The sequence below is a fragment of the Neopsephotus bourkii genome, unplaced genomic scaffold (assembly GCF_033783945.1).
Source record: "Neopsephotus bourkii isolate Nb327-2 ecotype Australia unplaced genomic scaffold, CSIRO-AGI_Nbou_v1 NB_234, whole genome shotgun sequence".
Classification (NCBI taxonomy): domain Eukaryota; kingdom Metazoa; phylum Chordata; class Aves; order Psittaciformes; family Psittacidae; genus Neopsephotus; species Neopsephotus bourkii.
The window spans coordinates 1789641-1811079 of NW_026900744.1; the positions used below are offsets into that span (position 1 = coordinate 1789641).

Genomic DNA, 21439 nt, shown 5'->3' on the forward strand with positions numbered 1-21439 from the left:
CAAGGAAGGAAAGACAAAAGCTAAAGCAAAATCATCTCAGATCAATGCACTGGACTACTTCCAATCTTTCAATTCTCTATTGCACAAAAGTGGAGACAAGACTGATTCGCTTTCCAAGGAACTGTAGCTGCAGGCTGTAAAGAGCTGGGTTTTCAAGTACAAGTTTAAAAAACTGAATTCTTGCTTCCGCATACCATGTGTGTTTAGTGAAGTATTTCAGTCCAAATAAAAGCCATTACTGCTTCAGGTTAAACAGCAATTCAAATATCAAGGCAACAATAGCCTTGCCAGATCTTGAACACCATGTTCCCACTCTTGAATTTAAGCCACGAGCATCCTAGCAAGCAGAAAGAACAGCTAAGTGATATGAAGGACAGAAGTACTGACTTCCCAAATGGAAAGAGCTTATAGCTAGGTGATGATATGAAGATCTTAAAACAAAAAGCAAAAAAGAGAAGCAAAACCCTGGCGTTTGAAGGTTATGGAACATTTAGAACAGGGATATTACAGCAAGAAAAAAACATATCATCAAGAAAGAGCTTCCTGACAGGAAGGTGCATTAAATTAAGAATTATTATCCCAAATGTCTTGCAGCACTTGAATGGATTTTTGCATCTAATCTGAACAAACCCATGAGGGAGTACTTTAAGAGCTACCTGATTCAGAAGCCTTAGAATCAAGCTGTGAAGCTGGATATACAGTATGATCAAACAAAATACATTACTTTCAAATCCCTTTTAAAATGTCTGTGGACATTCTAGCCCTCCCTTCCCTCTCCACTGTGAACAGATATCAATGCAACTGGACATAACACTAAAATAAAGGGGAAAAATCTGATGGGAATTCTTGCAGAGCTAAAAGTTAAGGTGACCAAAAAACCAAAACATGCCCTTTTGTTTTATTGCCCCTATTTATTCAATTAACTTCTTTTCTTCATACCCAGGTATTAGGTATATGGGTACCATTTGATACGTATGCAGTCATCATTCAAAGCCTATGTTTTCGTTGTAATAAAAGCTTTTAAACTTTTACTAATGTTCAATAGAGGGATGGCCACTAGGAATCACAGTTGCAAACAGAATAGAGGGAGACTGTCACAGGCAGAAACAAAATACAAACTACACACTAAAAAGACTCAGAATTTACCAAGACCCAGTGACAGGTAAATCTTGGTGGGAGATGCTGGAGATTTAGTGCTTCAGAACTTCAGCTACACATACACACACACACACACACACACACATATCCCTGTGAGAAGCTGATCAGGCATCTTTTAAATGACCTCTTTGCCCTTCATCTCTTCCTTGTCTCTAGAGCGTTAGACAGCTGTGCAATTTTGAGCAACTGACAATAAGAAATAATGAAACCAGTATGAAGTTTTTTCTTCTTTTCCCAAATTCAAATTCCATGACTGCCTTTTAGCAAAATTCCGCTGAGACCAAAGAAGGTTCAAGTCTTCACCAACCAGTACTTAAAAACCTGAGCACATGAAAACATTTTTTCTTTTGGAGCCTGGAAGAGAAACCATTGCACTGCAGATGGGACCCTAACTTACACACAGGTCAGCAGATCTTTGAAATCTTGTTATTTTTAAAGTCCTGTTGTTTTCCAGCTAGACTCCAGGATTTTTGGATCCCTGGTCTGCCTTTGAGAATGAAGGCAGGCAGGAAGAAGGAAGGAAGAGATTGTATCTTCTAAAAGTTGCCATATCTGCAGCAGTCTTCTCTTGTACAAGGCTTCTTTTATAAAGGGTGAATGTATTTATAGCTATGACCGTCTCACAGAACAAAAGCTCTATCTGCATCACGTATGAAAACAATCTTAAAGATTGTTAGGAATACTGTCTGGTTTTTTGATTATTCCCAGAATCTGCACTACACATCCTATGTATTCTCAGAATATATTTTGCATTATTTACATTATTACCCATTCACTGTTCATGACTGATAGTGACCTATATTTCACATAAGTTAAAGTCTGTGTAATACGCTGAATTAATTTAATATAATGAACATTTTACATATATATATGACATAATGGTTGCATGAAGTGAGAATACATTTACAGTGACTATAAGAATTACAGATACAGTTCCACAGAGCTGTTTTGTACTGAAATATCCCAGCATTAATATCTTACCTGTTTTCTTACATTTTCACATTACAGCCACATATATTAATACTGTGCTTGTATCATTACAATTTTCTGGATATAAGGGATATTATCTTCATAATATGCTAATAGAAAAAGCATAATACAAAAAAAAGCATAATACAGAAAAGACCTTAGTTCTACCATAAAGGAGCATACATGAACCCTGACCTGATAAGAAATACACACACATTGAAATCATAAAACATAAGATGTTATATGACAAAACTGGTGTTCAAAAATTATCCATATTACTTGGAGCAGAACATTACTTGTATCAAATACTATCAGCCTTCTTTTAAGACATCTGATTACCCAAAACAGAATACAGCATATAAGAAATCACTGCAAATAAGATGTACTAAGAAAAATAGATTAGTAAGTAATGATGAGAGATTTCTAGATTTACCTATAGCAAGTTCTCAAATATTCAGCAGAATTTAGCTTCATAGTACTGAAAGACTGACACAGTACAGCACTCCATTACTGCATTAGCAATTAGCTTGTGTTTTATCAGTTATCCTTGAGAACAGTAGATTTAAGTATTACTGTGAGCTCAGCATTATGAAGGTACATTTATGAGGCTTAATGCAGTGAAAAGCCAGAGTACAGCAGCAGCATTTAGGCAGAACTGCAGCACAAGGAATACAGATGCCAGTGACAATATGGTGTACAATTAATACTTATCGTCAGGAATATTCTCACAAACACAGCAGCATTCATGATAACTCCCATTTCCAAATCACTGATTTAAAAATATGTACAGTACAATATAGACTATAGAATTACTCCAGTTTATATAAATCGACTGCTTAAATGCAAATATGCCTCTTGGATATTTACAGTTCCCAGATCTCTGCAAATTAATTAAACAATTTAGTCACTACGTTTTAGAGGAAAAGCAAAAGACTAACAAATGTTACTTGAAAAATATTTTCATCACACTTCCCTAGGATTTTAGCATTCAGAAAAGAGACATTCTCTAGTCATCACAGCATTTTGTCCTACTGCTGCAGATAAAATAATTTAAGGAGTACATAATTATATAGTACCTTACCCTTTCTACCGGTGAACCATAGCATGCAATGACGAAACATAGCAGTGGCAGATGGCATTGGTGTTAGTAAATGTGAATAAAAGGATAATAGCAGAGAAATGGTGACTGGCAGACAAGACACAGAAATGTAGATGAAATGAATGCAAGCTGGTAAATCTTGAAGCAAAGCTCCACCGTTAAGCCAAATGCTGCCTCTAGTCTCCTCTTAATTGAGCATTAAGTTCTATTTGGATACAAATTGTAACCTTCAGACCAGTCTTGATTCTCTTCATACAGAAATGCATAATTGTATCTTGATAACGAAGATCAGAAACGTTTTGTAAGCGAAACCCATAATCGGAATCCCATTATTTTCTCCCCTTGAGTGATTTATTCTTTACATTTTTAATCTCCAAATCCTGCCAGAGCTACAGTCTCCTTCTAGCACATATGTATCCACTGCAGATGTAAATCCCTGCCTAACCTGCAGCACCCCTGAATCCAGAATGTTCTCAGTGTGCTCGTTCATGCTGTTCTGTTGCCAAACATTTAAAATCATCCATCAAATACAAGTGGAATCTATTACAAGAAAAAACAATCTCTTCTTTCAGCTCACCCTGAAAATGGAAGGTTTTCTGATCAACAGTTATTGTGAAGGTGCTGTCGTCCTCATCGTCTATACCAATCACAGCTCCCTGTGAAACAAAGAACAAAATCCTGATAAGGGAAGCAGTGACATCAGCAGCATACACTCTATCACTACACCACTGGAATTTAAAAAGCATTGACAAATTAGAAGCAAACTGAACACAGTAAAGAGCAAAAAGATTCTCTGTTTAGCCACAGGATTTTTAGCTGCAGAAAAAAAACAACCCAGTAATTATCTGTAAAACTGATTTTCTGGATAATAATATGCATCTTTTGTTTCTGTAATGGAGGTGGCTTTACACTGCAGCATCATCAGAGTAAGCAGTTTTCTACTACATTCCAACTTCTATTTTAAAGAAGAGTGGGGAACAATATTTCGTAAGTACTTTCCATGTATAAAAACACTAATTCATAGGTAATCTACAAAAAGCAGCTCTTGACCTGATTTTATCTACCAGCCTATAAAAACATAAATCATTCTAGCAGGATGAATGTGGCTCATTGTGTCATGTCACTGGTATACTGCATTATCTAATTTTCAGTCCCTAAGTAAATATTAACAGCAAGTCATCAGGATATATCAAAAGCAGTTAGCTTTGTCTTCTGATTCCTCATGAATTATTAGAAGGAAATGCAAATAAATTATAAAGGCCATCTGCACTTAACTATTTACAACTGTATCCACATCTTCATTCCTGCCCCCCACCAAGAACTTAATAAATAACACAGTTAAACCCAGGAGAAGATGACACAGAAAAAAAGCTATTTCAGGCCTCTGCCAACTCCATGATAACATTTAGTTCAAAAATCACCAATGGATTTACTCAGTTTCTCTTCTCCTTCCCCAGGAGAGATAGCATCAGGATCTGTTTTATCCCTCTCTCTCCCTCAAAACAGGCAGACAGCACTAGAAGGTGCACATATCTAAAGGATAAATTCTGCCCTTACTATCAGAGTAAACGGCATGTAACAGTAGTAGGAGTGCCTGAGAGTCAGTTCCAACAAGTGCTTAATTTCATTCAGCCAAGTATCACACAGAAGCTGCAGACTAGGGGGTCAGGTGTATCAGCCTGGCCAAAACATAAGAATTCTTCTGGTACAGACTTGGAGAGATCTGAATCAAACTTATTCATACATGTTCTTCATACCCCTGTATGAGGTTTCTGGGCAATGATACCAGCTCGTGTATGGCTGGGACTACCACAGACACCATAAGTTGGAGTGGAAGGAACAGGTCCTACTTAAGAACAGCACCAACCATATGTAATTTTAGGCTGTATATAAGGAAAGGCTACCTCCAAACTGGTTTTTCTTCCCTTTGCTGCCAAAAATGTACCACTTCTCCAAATGAGTATCTTCCACACAGGCTGTTAAAGGACAGCTCTGTGATCACTACCAAAAAAGCACCTAAATGTGTACCAAGCCAGTATAATTCCAAAAACTTCTAGTGCCAGGATATAACAGCAACCAGATGACTAGCCATTACATATGGAGACTGTGTGGTACTGGTGCAGTGTCCCAGTGACATGACACAATGGGCCAGATTCATTTTGCCAGAATGATACTTTAAAATACACCAATAGATAAAAATGCCTAGCATTTTCAGTACATGTTTTGATGCACAATAAATCAGAATATCACTGCAAGTTCCACAATATCATTCTCCTCACCAGCTATATCAAAAATCTCTAAGTCAGACACCAAGAACACGACCAAGATATTCTCTCCAGCGAACACAGATAAAACTAACATAAAGGCTAAAAAGTTCAGATTAGTCCTGCCTCCATCCTAAGTGATGGGAGGAAACTGAGGAGCAGGAAGAGCACACCATCAGCTGTGACCTCAGCACAAAGCTGTGTGAAGTGCACAAGCTCTACTTGCAGCACTGAGGCAAAGGGTCTGAGTGTAAACATAGAAGATGCTCCTGTTGTCATGCAGAGAATAAATATGAACAAGTAAATCTAGAGCATGAAAGTTTGTGTTTTCCAGAAAACTCAAGCATAGTACAGATGAGAGATTCCTCCATGAGCACACCTTTCTACATACACCATGCCAGTCAACAAAAGATTTTGAAGATGAAACTTCAGGCCTATGAAACATGTATCAAGAGTAAAAAGGTGAGGAACAAGCTTTAAAAAAAACAGCCAAAAAAAAAAAAAGGAAGTATTTTAGTCAAATTGTTTAAATTACATGTTTGCTTATGTTCACACCTACAGTTAAAAATCAACAATTACTCTAAACAGAAAACCTCTCTGATACAATTTCAGACTGCAGAGGCCCATCTGTTCAGCTATTGGTGTCACTGTCTTCTGCCAGAAGAGCTGCTTTACAAAAGCAGGAGAAAGATTCCTTCTACTTTCACAAAAGAACCACACACACATTCAGAGAAGGGATGGGGGGAGTCAACAAACCTTCAGAAAACTCCAAAGAGTAATTTGGGGTGGGAAAGTAGCAGATGTAGGAAGAAAGAGGGATTGTTTTATGTAAAATACATATAAAGATGGATCATGCAATACTGAACAGATTGCTCACTTTTAGTATTTCCTAAACTGACAGGCTGAGGCCAACCCCCACACTGCCAGGCTCGCAATACTATTAAAGCAGGCATGGTTTTTCAGACCAAATTTTTCCGCACAATGCAAAAAACATCCTCATGAATCACTGGGAATGTCATGTTTTAGACAGCAGTTTGAGTTTACATTACCTTTAAAGTAAATCTAAATTCAGATATCAATACACTAACTTAGGGAAAGGGCAAGAAAGTCATCTGGAATACAAAATAATGTAGATTCTCTCTCTGAGTCTCAAAAGGCTATAGGTACTTCTTTATTAGGCCCACAGAAAGACTAGAATGGAGTAACAGATGGAAGGAGTAACTAGAAGAAGCAGAGTTCTCCCGCAACACTTATCACCTTAAGTGTCAGATCACAAATCCCCTTCCCTATACTTCTCTTACTTCAAGACTCAAAATGCTCCAATTCATACCTATTATCCTCCTGAATCCTTCCCCTGTTTACATCAGCTTTTCACAAGACTGATGCACGCTGTAACCAGAGATTTCTATGAATGAGAAAAAATACAGAAAAAGGACTTGTGCAAAAAATAGTTTTGGTATGTGCACGACCACAAGGTTGAAACTGGGCATGTGCAAAGACATCACAGCATTCCTACCTCACTTCACTGCCATTTCAAGCTACAACAGCACCACTCAAGGTTAAATATCCCAAGCCAGAGTGCCTCAAACAGGTAACACTCAGCTTTTCCACTCTGCATCTTTTACCTCTGTTTCCCAAATTTGTACTCCCCCCAGGTTCAAAATGTTGCCTGCTGCACTCTTTCTACCCTTTCCAGTCCTCCTTTGTTTCACTAAGCTCAAGCACAGTCAAGTAGCAGGCCTAAAGAGTGTCCTACTGGCAGGCCTAAAGAGTATCCTACTACCTACATAGTAAGAGAATAAAGGCAAATCAGGACAGAGGAACCAGTTCTACAATGATTTCTGTAGGTACAAACATATATACATATGTATCTCGACACTCAAAGAAATGAGAACTGCAAAGCAGCTTTTCATAGCATGCCACTACTAACCCATTTTACTGTCATAAACTGCTTTTTTATACCATGTATAAAATGTATAGTATAATATTGTTAAACAATATCTAAAATTACAGATTATAATTAGCCCAGCAGGTCACTTGACCTCTGATGTTTTCCTTCTTTAAATACTTTCACTATTTCAGTATTTTGCTGAGTCAGAAAAAGAGCCCAAACCTCAAAAGTCTCCTTGCAGTTCTCTCCATTCAGCCACATTATGCACAGTAAGTCATTAAGTAGTAAATAGAACAACACTTACCCTGAGTCTAACACACCCCCGGCGTGATCCTCTCATCATTTTGTCTTTTGACTGAAATGGAAAAGAAACAGATCACCGGATTAAAAAACACAGTAAGAATAAGCAAGGAGAAAGGTAGTTATTCAAAACAACTGAGAAAAGCATTTTTGTATAATGTTTTATTGACTGATTAAATGAGCTGCAACTTCTGTTACAAAATAGGTTAGTTCTCACCATGGTATGAAAAAGTAATTCTTCAAAGAGTAAGAATACAATCCCACTTCAAGGAGTTTTGTAGATACCTTGAAGGAACGTTTAGAGGATAACAGTCCACACCTTTAAAGAACGTCAAAAGAAGTGAAGAAGAAAGGAATTAGGTAATAAAAAGAATTGACAGTATTCTGATTTAAATCTTCCTCCTTTCTCTCCTACTCTCAGAAAAGTGTCCATATATCAAAACCCAGCTGTGCAGGAAGAATTGTACTAATGAAATCGTATGTCTGTCAAAGTTTCCCAGATTCATATCCTTTTCATATAGACACAAATTTAATGTTTAGGTAGGTTTCTATGTCTGCTTCCTGGACAGTACCGCCTGCTTTCATTACAACAGGTAGCAAAGCTATGTTTATAGCCATTCAAACAGTAAGAGTCCATACAGAAAACAGGATTCCTATGTCCATGACCTGTGCTCAAACCTGCAGACTAGCCTATCTTGCTGCTAAATTACTTAATCTCTTTAGTACCTGTTTGAAGTACTGACAAGGGAATTCAAGGGGAAAAAATCCCCCAAACACCCAACTCTCCTTGCCCCCAACAGGCAATTCTAAACAGCCAACTCACTTCTAGCTTGAAACGGTGGTACCTCGAACTTTCAGCTATTCCCAGCACTGAATTGGGTAGATTTATCAGTAACTTTCTGCTAATGTCATACGTGTGGCTGGGCAGTAGTGGCAAGCCCAAGCAGCACACACACACAAACTTGTTAAAGAAAAAAGGAAAACATTTTGGTCATCCTAACTACTCAGTTTTCTGACAGATGCATCTGCTTTAAAAATGATAAATTCCATGCAACTGTAGCTTTATCTGCAAAGCTAGTCTTATCTAATGCAACCCATTCTTTCTTACCATTCAACTATTCAAACTATACTCTTTCAGGTCATCAAAACACAGCTATTACTGGGGTCTCATGAACAGATTGTCTTGCTGTTATCTTCTGAAACACCCACTTCTTTCCAACAGTATCTTAACAATTCCATCAAGACAATATATTGATGTGATTATGACCAGCCCTATTTTCACGGAAGCCATTAGACAACGAAATCTTATTGATAACAATGAAAAAAAAAAGACAGGAATGAGAAGTATCAGTCTTAACAGCAACAAATTATTCTTCACCTGCTACATATTTGAGATATAGCTACAAGGAAAGAATGAAGCAGTCACAGCAAGTCATATTCACTAAAGATAATTTAAAAATATAGCAGTCAGCACTTCAAATAATGTTTTTGCTGCTCTCTCATTCAATTCAGTCTCTAATTTATCAAAAGTTGTCTTCTGAATGTTAGAAACCAACAGTATTAATCTACTTGTTTTCACATCAGTATAGGATAGCTGGTCAAAATGAAATAGAAGTGAAGATCAGCATTGCATCCATAATGTATTCTACAGATATACAACTTCTTTGTAGGTTTCCTGAATGAAAGCTTCTACATAGGGGAGATGTAGGATCCAAGAGGATCTAGAAACAAAGGTACTCCAATAATTTCCTATCAGAAACTGTATATACTTGGGACACACCTCACTAGAGGTACACTATATATATACTATACTAGAAGTATAGGAAATAAAAGATACGCCTTTGTTTTCTATATTCGCTGCCTTGAGAGTTCTAAAATGGGAGGACACTACTGAGAGCCTGTTACTCCCTCTGGTGGTTTCAAGGAGAAATACTGGCATAATCTTAGGAAAGAAAATAACTGGACTCAGTATGTAGAGCAGCAGCTGAAAGAAACCTGCCAGGGGTCTGGCTGTCCTGATGGCACAGCCCAGGTCCCACAGTATGCCAGGGAAAGCACTCCCAGCTTGCTGTACTGAGCACAGGCATAGAACCAAACCAGACAAAAAGCAGAGGCAGCAAGAGACATTCATTTGGTTTGCTTTAGACACCCCAACCTGCTAAATGCAGGGAAGATGAGAGCTAGCCCAACAGCCCTCCTTTCCACTGTGCAGACTGACTACCAGCTCAACTGCAAAAGACACGGTAAAAGCTTTTCTTTTTTTACAAACCACATTTTAATGGAATGAAAATTAAGTTTAAACATCATAATGTTCCTAGTCTGCAAAGGATTCACAAGATAAATCACAGGTTCAGAGTGTGATCCCATACACTTACAATTTTGCCATCTTCAGACAGAGCTTTAATTGGTTAATACCAATTACAGCAATATGGTAAATCTAATTCATTCCACCTAAGTGGAGTAAATCACCCATCACTCCAATATCTGAACTCCCTGTGCAGTAAAGCACGCAGCTATCACCACACATAGTGCTGTATTCTCTCAGCAAATCTTTTACTGACTGCTGTAGGAGAGTACTTGAAACAGAACTCAGCTGACATTTTATATTTGTCCCTACCTCCAAAAGTAAGATTGTATAAAAAACACAATTCAGACAACTTCAACTTTCCATTACACCATTACAGCATTACATTATACCCTTGGGTTGAAATCAGACATAGGTATGCAGTATGTTCTCTAGTCGGTCAAGTGCTCTTGGATAAATGAAGCCATCCTGTAACTGTTTAGAGGAAAAGATTCCATTTCACTAAAGAAAATCTCATACAGCACAAAGATATCTCTGAGTGGCTAATAAAATAAGTCACATTCTACTTTCTTTCTGTACGTCAAGTTTTAATATGCAGCTCTCTTTTTCCAGTCATCAGTTTTATAACCAGACAAAATGACATTTTCAATAAACTTTCAGCACGCAGTGTACTGATTTTGATGATAATGGACTTGAATAGGTTACAAGCAGACATCAACAAGAGATAAATTTTAGCTGAAACTCAGATAAAAGTCTGTAAAAATGAACAAAGCTGTACAGTATTACTGCCTGGGGAATGTAGGTATCTCCCCCCAAAATAGGGCCTTTATTGATTTCTTTTTTACATCCACATGGTGAAGCTGATCAAATACAGAACTGATATAATTCAGGCAACCTACAACTTCTTTGAGCAATGAATATAATGCCTGTGTCTCCTGGAAACAAAACAATTAGCATCCTAACCTCCTAAAAGGCCTCAGCCCTATAGGGCCTTTGGGGTTTGTTATTTTTTAGCCATAGAACTACTATGATTTCATTTGAAACTAGCTCTTCCATGGGAATTTTAAGATTTCAGTCTAAACCCCAGCTGCTGGCTGTTTCCAACACTTCTCATATGCAAGTTCTGCTTGTGCAGAAGTGCACAGAACTTGAAGAGGTACATTTTTGACCTACATGGTGCTGTCAAGAAAGTCTCTAACATAAGCATACAGATGAGCAAAACCACTTATGACATTTATTTCCCATTAGGGATAAAGAACCTGGAACAAGCTCTGTTTATATAAACACTGATTTTTGCAGTTTAACTATATTTACCAGAGAAGCTTTAATTTGGACCACTTCCCACCGTAGTTATTCCTCTCATCCAATGCTAAGGCAACCTTCCTTTTTCAAGCAGAAATAAACCCCAACAGTTTCAAAACTACATGCTGCTCCCAGCCCACGATTCCCTTAGCTCCCAATGCAAGGCCCAGGCCCAGTCCCAGACAACGACCTGCTTGAGCACAGGGACAGCATCTAACAGCCACAAAAGTCTGTAGCTAAAGCTTTGACTTTTGTGGATGAAATCATAAAGCAGGAACCAAAACAGCACAGCAGGAACTGAGGACACCACTGGGGCTCATTTAGCCCCAACAGATGCCATGTATGTCCGAAAAAGATAAAGCAACAATTTCTAGCTCCTGACATAGAAAAGCATTACACTGCTTATAGGACCCTACAAGAAATAAATACATAAGAGGCCTTAAATGGATCCAGGTGTAAAAGAGACAGCACAATCCATCAGCCTTTTCACCAAGAAGCATGGGCACAGACTAAACACCTTTAACCTGAAATGGGACTGGGCACCTGATCATCATGTTGATCTTTTCAAATTTCTAAACACTGTAATTGCTATTAAAAGTCCATACTGTATGATTCTAAGCTATTTTAAACAAAGCTTATTCATTAAATTGTTTCTCTCATCTGACAACTAATTAGCTCATTAGACTCAACTTAAACTGCTCCATTCCCAAACTGCACTGAGGGAAGACTTAGGATCATAGACTCATAGAATCATAGAATAGTTAGGGTTGGAAAGGACCATAAGATCATTAAGTTCCAACACCCCTGCCATGGGCAGGGACACCTCGCTCTAAACCATATCACCCAAGGCCTTGTCCAACCTGGCCTTGAACACTGCCAGGGATGGAACATTCACAACCTCCTTGGGCAACCCATTCCAGTGCCTCACCACCCTAACAGGAAAGAATTTCCTTCTTATATCCAATCTAAACTTCCCCTGTTTAAGTTTGAACCCATTACACCTTGTCCTATCACTACAGTCCCTAATGAAGAGTCCATCCCCAGCATCCCTATAGGCCCCTTTCAGTTACTGGAAGGCTGCTATGAGGTCTCCATGCAGCCTTCTCTTCTCTAGGCTGAACAGCCCCAACTTTCTCAGCCTGTCTTCATATGGGAGGTGCTCCAGTCCCCTGATCATCCTCGTGGCCTCCTCTGCACTTGTTCCAACAGTTCCATGTCCTTTTTATGTTGAGGACACCAGAACTGCACACAATACTCCAAGTGAGATCTCAGAAGAGCAGAGTAGAGGGGCAGGATCACCTCCTTCGACCTGCTGGTCCCGCTCCTTTTGGTGCAGCCCAGGATACGGTTGGCTTTCTGGGCTGCAAGCGCACACTGCCGGCTCATGTTCATTTTCTCTAAATAGCTAGAAACCTGAAACTAAATTGTAATCTAACAACATCAACAAAAATTGATCCTCTACATTGCTACTGGTTTTAGTTTGCACACCTAATAAATATCAAAAACATGCAATAGATGAGATTTTGTGGGTAAGCAAACAAATTTAGTACTGAACTGATTTTCTTTAGATCCAGTTAGCACATATCTGTACTGGTCTGATTTGGCAAACTGCACCTATCTTGATCCAGATCCTACATGAGCACCCAACTATGCTTCACCAGATCAATGGAGCACACAACACGGCTAGCTTTGAGAGGCCAGAGGACATGCAGTTCAGAGTGCTGGGACAAAATCAACCCACCAAATATTTTTGAACAAATATGAACAGGCACATTATGTTCATATTGATGAGCAATATCAGCTGACATGCACTGCAAAGTGATGAGCAAGTATTTGGAGACCTTAAAACCAGATCCATAGCCTAACAATGGAAAAGGAGTCCACTATTTAAATAATCCTATAGCAATTTATTCAGTTCATCTAAACCTGTGATACAAAGTCAAAACTATGCACAAAATTCAATTTAGTGTTGTGTATTTTTTATCCTGTGTCCATAAATTCATAATTCTTTTTATTATTATACGTAGTCTGCTTATAGTTTTGTATTTTCTTTGACTGACTGAGCTATATGCAGTGCATGTGACAGATCAAGTTATTACAGGAAAAAGTGCTGCCTTGGCTGAGAATGGAAAGCAGGGACCTCAAAGGGAATGTTTATGCAAAGCAGATGTTTTTTTTCCTGTTTTCTTGGGATTTTTGCACACAGCTGTTGATTGAGAAACTGTATTTGGAAAAAGCAGCAAAACGCATTCAACTGAAAGTCTCTACTATAGGGGCACTGAGCCATGACTCCAGCTTCAGAGGCATCATTTAAGACCAAGTCAATAAGATGTGTTTTGAGTTCACCAGCAAAGATTCATGAAACTTCTGCAAAATTGGAGTCCCCTGCTCAACATCTGGACTGTACAATCCACAAGCAGTTCTTCAACACAGCACAGCCAGTATTAAAGCAGCTAACTAGCAGCAACCTTTAAAGAGCGGGAGGAGACAAATATTTCTACACCACCACAACTACTTCCTCCCAACGACTGTTTTCACACAGATTTTGCTTCTGCAAGTATTCAACCAGCATTACCTTTTTAGTAGTTTGATGGAATGATTAGTAAAACAATAGAATACCTAAGCATTTCAATCTCTTCTTCAGGCATTTACTGGCACAAGAACCGTTAAGATGGTGAGAGGCTATCCAGTTTTGTCTCAAAATAGACACTATGGAGTTGTCATACACAACTATTTTTTCTTGCAACCCTCATTCACTATACAAGGCAGCTGTTTCTCTACGACATTTTGGTCAGTTCTCCTTTCAATACCATCAAATATCACAGAGAGTTTTAAAATATTTAAGGAACTGAGCTTCTTATCTACTGGCCCTGGTTTTAGCATTGTTTGCATGGCTGTGCTAGTTCTGCTTGCAATTTATTATACAATTAAAGTATTTATTTAAAGAGCACACTTAAAACAAGAATTTAAATCACATTTTCAACCTTGAGGGGCTCTCTGGATTATTTCTGCAGGATTCCCAAAGGTAATCAAGGCTATAGCTGATGTGTATTTAAGACAGCACATCTGCCAGAAAACACAAACAAAAAGCAAATTGCATTCAACTCCCTCTTCCTCCCTAGCCATTTCTTTGTCTCCATGCTATCTTCCAGTACAATGCCAGCACACATTTTTACACTGACATGTGGAACACAAACAACAGAACAAATTCAGCTGAAAAAATAAATTAGCAGAGTTATTTTCAGCTGGAGCCCAGCTCATGGAACAACTTTACAGCTCCTGTGCCAGAAGAAGGCAGAAATGAGCCACTTCGAGACTCTTCTGCTAAATATTGTCTGTGCAGCCAACTACACACTGAAAAACCCAAAATGCTTCAGTAGACTTAGATTTGTTATACCTTCAAGAGGAAACATGAGTGGATTCAAAAATCAAAGAATACTGAGTGGCAAAAAAGAAGTAGTTTGTCAAAACACTGGTCACACTGATCCAAAATGGTACCAGCCACTTACATTAAAATAATTCATACACTTACATTTAAATTTCATAAATTGGTAACAATACATAAATTTAAACAAATGTAATTACAGGCTAATTTATTTCTATTCTGAAAGAGAAAAAAAGCCCCACGAACTACAGAAGTGGAAAAAAAGTGAACAATCTGGTATTGTAAAAAACCTTTGTGAAACACCTTGGAAATGCATGTGAGAAACATCTGCATTCATACTTGCAAGTAGTGCTACCACTGTTCACTGCAATACAATAAAGTAGAGAGGAAGGGAAACACAAATGAAAACTGAAATAAGTGTGAACATTAAATCAGCTTTTTTTTTTTTTCTGACTCATACTTGGTGTAAAATCGTTTGCCTTACTCCTTGAAAGTTCTAATTAGGTCAGAAATGCAAACTTAATTGAATTAATTTGCTTTTGATGTATGCATCCAAAAATGTATTTAGGTTAATATCTACTCATTTTGCCAAAAGCCAAAGCATGCTAATTTAAATGCTCTGGGGTTTCTCCCCCCTCCAAGTGCAATACTACTACACACTAATTCTGTTTGAAAGCTTATTCTACATTAGGGGTACTTTTCTGCAGCCTATTTTAAGTTACCACCAAAGGAACCTAAATACAACTGTACAAGGACACACCTATGAAGAGACTATATGGCTGTGCCTGGCTATGACGGAAAGTTCAGCTGCATCAGAAGTTATTACCCTGCACTTTTCCACTGCTCCTCTGCCAAAGGTTAATTGCCCATTGAATCTACCGGAGCAAGTGTTTTCTTCAGGCACAGTCTTCTGGACTGGAATAGGCCAAGAAGCTTTGAGAGGAGATGAGCAAGTAAAAGGTGATCAGCTATTGGCAATCTCTCCCATCAGCAAAACTGTTTCCAGATTGCAAGTCTATACAGCCAGGCTGAAACAATCTCAGCCTACCCCACCCACACATTATGCTCATAGGGAAGGGCCAGTTTCAGGCTCAAAAATCATTCAGTTATGCGTACAGCAAGGCAATTATATGGCTTCAGACTGAAACTGACTCAGGGGGGAATGGAATATGTGACCCTACATATCTGATCACACAGATAAGCCTTTAATTCAAAATACAAGTCTGCATATACTGAATCACAACAGGCCATTTCCCCACATAAATACATAGGTAAATTTGCTAGCATTCCAAATTAATGATACTTATAAACTATAAGCAGCTTTATAAACTACCAGCCAGGAGTTATTACTCTAAAACTAAAAGTAGAGCTGAAAGAAGCAGTATCCTACCACCTTTTCAGTGCTAATATTAGTACTTGTGAGGTATGCAGTCAACTGGGACTTGATCTGAATTGTCTTTCAACCCCTTTCTAACCCTGCAGCCCTATGAGTAATCATGCAGCACACACGGAGCAGTGTGCATGCTGAGGGATCAGCTCTTTTGGCAGCCAGTCTTTCAACACAATACACACCCTTAGGTACAAGAATGAATTCAGATGTCTAGAAAATGGCATAACAAGTACTTTACAGACATATGTGCAGAAAAGATAGCACATGGGTATGGAAAGCATTCTGAAGTAAATGTTACTGCAAGCATTTCTTAGTGGTAAAGGCACACAGAGCAGGAAACATTTGGTTTCTTGAACCCAATTGGATTTTTAGGACAGGTAGTTAAAAAACAGGATTTTTAAATTTGTGGACTAAAAGTCATTATTATAAAAGAGAACATAATAAATTATTCAAACTGAAAGTGTAATGCATATGTAGAGATACCTAATCATAAGACATAATGAAGTAGAAAAGAGTTCTTTTATTAAACAAGTGAAAACCACAGAACGTTGTCAGTGCAATAACCAGAATTATTATTATTACACACACTAGTCATCAGTAAATGTTTCTATTTCCAAGCTGAAGTATAAAGTGACTTTGCACCTTGGACCTCTACTTAGACTACGCTCACTAATTCATCCCAGTCAAGCAGCTGGCATTTGAAAAGCCATTAAACAGCACTTTCATTTCTCCATCCAGATTCCAGGTGAGGGATTTCAAACTTGCATGAGCCAAAATTGTTTGAGAGTCTGTAACTGTTTTGCCTTATCTCTGGAGAGATAAGCTCTCACCTAATAGGGCTGTAAATCCCGATCTAGGGGGAAAAGAGTTTTATATGCAATCCTTCTGTATGAATAAAGCTTTACAGACAGCATGATGCTCCAAGTTACTTGCTGTAAAGCTAATGCAACTTACTACAGCTTAAACGCGTATTTGTTTTAGCCAGACTGACAGACTAATAGGAACTGCTCCATGCTATGAAAACATCTATGCACGTGGTTCAGCCAGTTATCCTTCCCATTTTAGGGCATATCCTTGAAAAAATTGATTCACACTGTTAGAATATTTGCGATTTAATTCACATTTTTATGCAAGAAGCTGAAGCAGCGAGCCAGGACCTGTCAGTGGTTACAATAAAAAAGAAGCCAAGAACACACGACTGTTACTACATTGCACTTTAAAAGTTAGTGCTTGAAAGTAGGAAGTCTTCAACGGAAACAACGAAGTCAGTCCCGAACCGTGATGGGACCCGCGTGTCGGCAGCGCACCGGCAGTAACGCGTCCGTGACCGGGAGCGACCGAGCCCAGCGCTGCTCCTGAGGCGAGCGGCGCGGGAAAGCAGCACCCCCTCGGGCCCGCTGCCTGGGCGGAGCGAACGCAGCAGGGCGACAGCAACTTCCCGCTGGACAGAAAGGGCACTACTGAGACAGCGAGACCCGGCAGCCCGGAGCCATCGCCGAGCCCGACCCGCTCCCCCGGGGCAAGGGGGCTGCCCTTGCCCTGGGGCTATGAGGAGGCCAACGGCCGCTCTCCCCCTACGACCCCACCCCGGAGGCGCGCACCCTGCCCCCGCGCCGCCGCCAACAATAACAGCCCCGCTCGCCCCCACCGGTAAATCTCCCCGCAGCGCCACCCCATTGGCTGCGCCCGCCGCCTCCTCCTTCCCCATTGGCTGTCCGAGCGCTCACACCGCCCCGAGTCCCCTCCCCACCCCCACCCTGCGCCTCAGCCGGTCTACCCGGCTCCTCACCCGCCCGGCCCGCCGCTCCCCCTCACCGTGTAGTAGGAGAGGAGCCCGGCGTTATAGTCCAGCACGAACCAGCGGTACTGCCAGCCCTTCATGACATTGGTCCATTTGCTCAGCGGGCCCTCCATGATAGACGCCATCTTAGGCACCGAACCGGCACCGCCACGCACCCCGCCCGTGCAGCGAAGGGGAGCGGGGGAAAGACACAGCGGCAACCGCCAGGAGGGACGGGGCGGGGCACGCAGCGAGGGGGCGGGGCCAGGAGACACTCTTCCCCGAGGGGGGGCGTGGTTTGCGCGCGCAGCGGGCACGGGCGGCGGGAGGGGCTGGCGGCCCAACGGTTGAAGGGAAGGCGGGGTGCGGCGTGGTGAGGGAGTGTAGCGTGTGGTGAGGGGGAGAGCGCCCTGTGGGATTAATCCGGTGTCTGTCATTAATCCGGTGTCTGTTATTAATCCGGTGTCCTCTGGAGTGGACTGGGTTTATGGGTGCTGCCTGAGGGGCTCGGTGCCTGAGGTAGCGGAGCTTCCCCTCACGGCTCAAGGGAGGCAGAGGACGCGGCGTGAGGGAGAGCTGCACGGTAGTTGTGGTGTGGAGAGGGCACGACGCCCTGGTGTGTCGGTTGTGTGTTGGGGGGGGTGTTAAACTGTCCCCTAAAATACTTGGTGCCACGGCAGCTTTTGGTTTCTCTCGCTGTTGTGCGTGTCTCTCTGTTGTTTGCCTGTCCAGAACGCATGTTGGGCTTACAAATTAAGTGCAAGGGACCGGGTCTGTTATTGAAAGGGCCATAGGGCTGGAATGTGTAAAAAAGGTATTCAGGACTTGAGGACTCTGAATGGTAAAGCTTGTTTAAATGGGATACAGCTTTCCTGTGGACTGAGCCAAGAATGCGAAATGATTTCCCCAGGAGCTGCGGACAATTGTAAATGTGGTGTTCAGTGCAAGGCATGTTTTTGGCACTGGTATTCTCTGACAAGTACATAACTTCAGTTGTACTTCAACATAAAAACTTCAAAGGACCCATACAGATACTCATGTTGCTTCCTAGGGATAAACAATACAGCAGCAGAAATAGTGCTTTTACCATCAGGTTTGTGTTTGTCATACAGTCTTAACAGTGTTCATGGAATAGCCTCTTTCCCTTTTTTGTTTTTCATTAACTATAAACCTGTGGAGTTTTTTTCTTTTTATGATTTTAATATAAAGATACCTTTATAGTAGGGCTGAAATAGTTCTAGTATTTTACAGTACTGCACCTTTATACGAAGTTAAACTAATTAGAATCCAAGAATCACCCTGGTTGCCCCTTGTGAAAAAAAAAATCACTCAAAGGCAGAGCTTCCTTATTTGATTTTAGTGAATAAGAAATACTTCCATATTTTTATTCCCCTTCCCATTTCACATTGCTTGCTAATTTGTTCGCAAGTGGAATTTATCCCATTGACTTTATAATGCCCCTTGGGGTCACCTCGTGGTGTGTTTATACATGGTGTTGCCAGTCTTGAAACCCACCTTGGTAATTTTGATAAGATTCTTTTTCAAGCTGTATGTGACCTCAGTAGCCTGTTTTCTTCCTTAGTTTCACTGACTAAACAAAGCGTGGCTGCCTAGAGATTATACCCTGGCAAGCAAAACAAAAAACATGAGATGGTGCCAGAACATTACTGCTACTACCATTTAAAGGTGTAGTTGGACTGGAGTTTTATCATCTCAGATCACTACTTCGAGTGTGTTATACCATGAGTTGAAACTATGCAAAGGGCTTGTGCAAAACACCTCTTAGCTTAACTGTGGACTGGTTTGGCTGTAGGTAGAGCATTCTCAATGAGAAATTCTCCACCAGAGCTTTCTATTTACCCTGGTTTGCCAGAGGCTGAACTTTGGCATACACTGAATATCTTATGAGTTCTTTGTTCTCTTTGACTTTTTCGAGGGGAAATGTGCCATAGACTTGTCTCTACTAGAAGCAGTGTGCATTTTGGCTAAACCTTAAAAGCCTTGGTGTAGATGGAAAACTATTAACAGGTGGTAAAGGGAATCCAGCTCACAGTTTCATTTTACAAATGCAATGTGGATATTCTCTTTAGGTAATTTGGCAGAGATCAGAGAATAATGGTTTTTCAAAAACCTCACAAATTTAAAAAAATACAGATGAAATTCTAGTCTTATCAGCATTAAGTATATAATATTATACAAGTTTATGTACTTTCTTGACATACCAGCATGATGTGTCTTCTGTGTATGTTGGATTCTTTCAGTATAGGTTATACATACAATGTTGAAGGGATTAGTCTTAGATCCTTATGATAAAGATTCCAGGTGCCCATTCAAATTGCTTTGAAAGATCAGTGCAAACTTTTTAGTTCATTTAAACAAAAGAGCAAAATGAAATTGGCTACAGCTGTGATAAAGCCTACCTTAATTACTTTATATCTTACGTCAGCAGCATCAATGTTTTTTAATAAAAGAACAGAATTTAGTGAGTTACTTCCTTAATAGAAAATTTTAGTTTGGTTTAACATGTTCTGTCTATCTGCAGTTTGGAACAAAAGCTGGTATTTTCTGTAATTATAGGCAGTTTTATTGTGAAGCTCTCCGTATTTTACAAAACTTAAGTCAACCCCTTTAAGTAAAGTACTGTCATCTGAGAGAGCTACTACTGCAGAGGTCAGCAGAACTGGACAGAAAGCAGCAGCTGTTATCTTGTGCTGCCTTTGTTTTATGCACTGCTCCATCAGCTGAAAATCTTGTCCAGCATCATTCTCTTGCCACACAGAGGACTCAAATTATCTTCCTGTAGTATCCTGGCCACACATGGATTTCCTGACCAGCCACAATGTTTAACCCATAAGATGGCCTCTGGCATACTCAGAATGTTCCAGCAGGAATGTAGGGAAAAACCTCAGATATGCCCAATCCTTTCTGTGTTTTCCAGGACATCCCAACTTGCACCCTACTTTTTAAAATTTCTATGTTCTTTTCCTTTATCTAAGCTTGTCCAATAAATTATAGCTGGGGTGGTTTTTGGCCATTATAGTTTAAATCTGTATGGGTTCTAGCCAAGAGGAAGGTACTGTTGACTTAATTACCAAAGAAGGACCAGGGCAGAGGGAATGAGAAGCAGAAGTATGCTGGAAGTCTGCTTCTTTAAGAGGAAGATGCTTTTCTATTGTGAATTTTCCTGAAGTTATAGCTGAACTAACTTTGAAGAACTTCAGTGGTGAAGTTGTGTGGCTTGTGGGTTCCTTCAGGGTGTCTGGGAGTGTGACTGGCAGCAGTGAAAGTAGCTCTAGCTTCTCCCAACAGCTGCAACTGCTCTGAGTTCTGTAGAACATAAGGAAGCCATTTGAGAAGAGAACAAATGCCATTTTATTTCCTTTTCCCACTTTGCAAATGGGCTGGTGCTTTCATTCTGCATTTCTTGTCCTATCAGGTCACTGTGTCAACCACTGACAACACAATCATTATAATTAAGAAATGATCTTTTAACCTCATGATGGATGATTCTTTTTCTGCTTGTTGGGAGGAAGTAATATCTTTTATTTGTACCTTCAGTAAAAAATTCCCTCCATTTTATTTTCTTTTTTTTTTAC

The 21439-nt window shown here is 40.0% G+C and overlaps 1 protein-coding gene across 5 annotated transcripts in view; it reads right to left on the reverse strand.

Annotated features, from left to right (window-relative positions):
- OSBPL9 (oxysterol binding protein like 9) overlaps positions 1–18098 on the reverse strand; it is a 64076-nt gene extending 45978 nt beyond the window's left edge. The window contains exons 1-3 of one of the 5 annotated variants that reach the window (XM_061344839.1): positions 17879–18098; positions 7686–7736; positions 3804–3882 (exon numbers count right to left, since the gene is read on the reverse strand). In XM_061344839.1, coding sequence (XP_061200823.1) covers positions 3804–3882; positions 7686–7736; positions 17879–17989 — 241 coding nt within the window. In that variant the 5' untranslated portion in view covers positions 17990–18098. Of the gene's footprint in view, positions 1–3803; positions 3883–7685; positions 7737–16705; positions 16852–17097; positions 17342–17370; positions 17591–17878 lie in introns of those variants that run through there. The other 4 variants (XM_061344840.1, XM_061344841.1, XM_061344843.1 and 1 more) reach the window with 4 other exon arrangements.
- Between the last annotated feature and the right edge of the window lie 3341 nt (positions 18099–21439).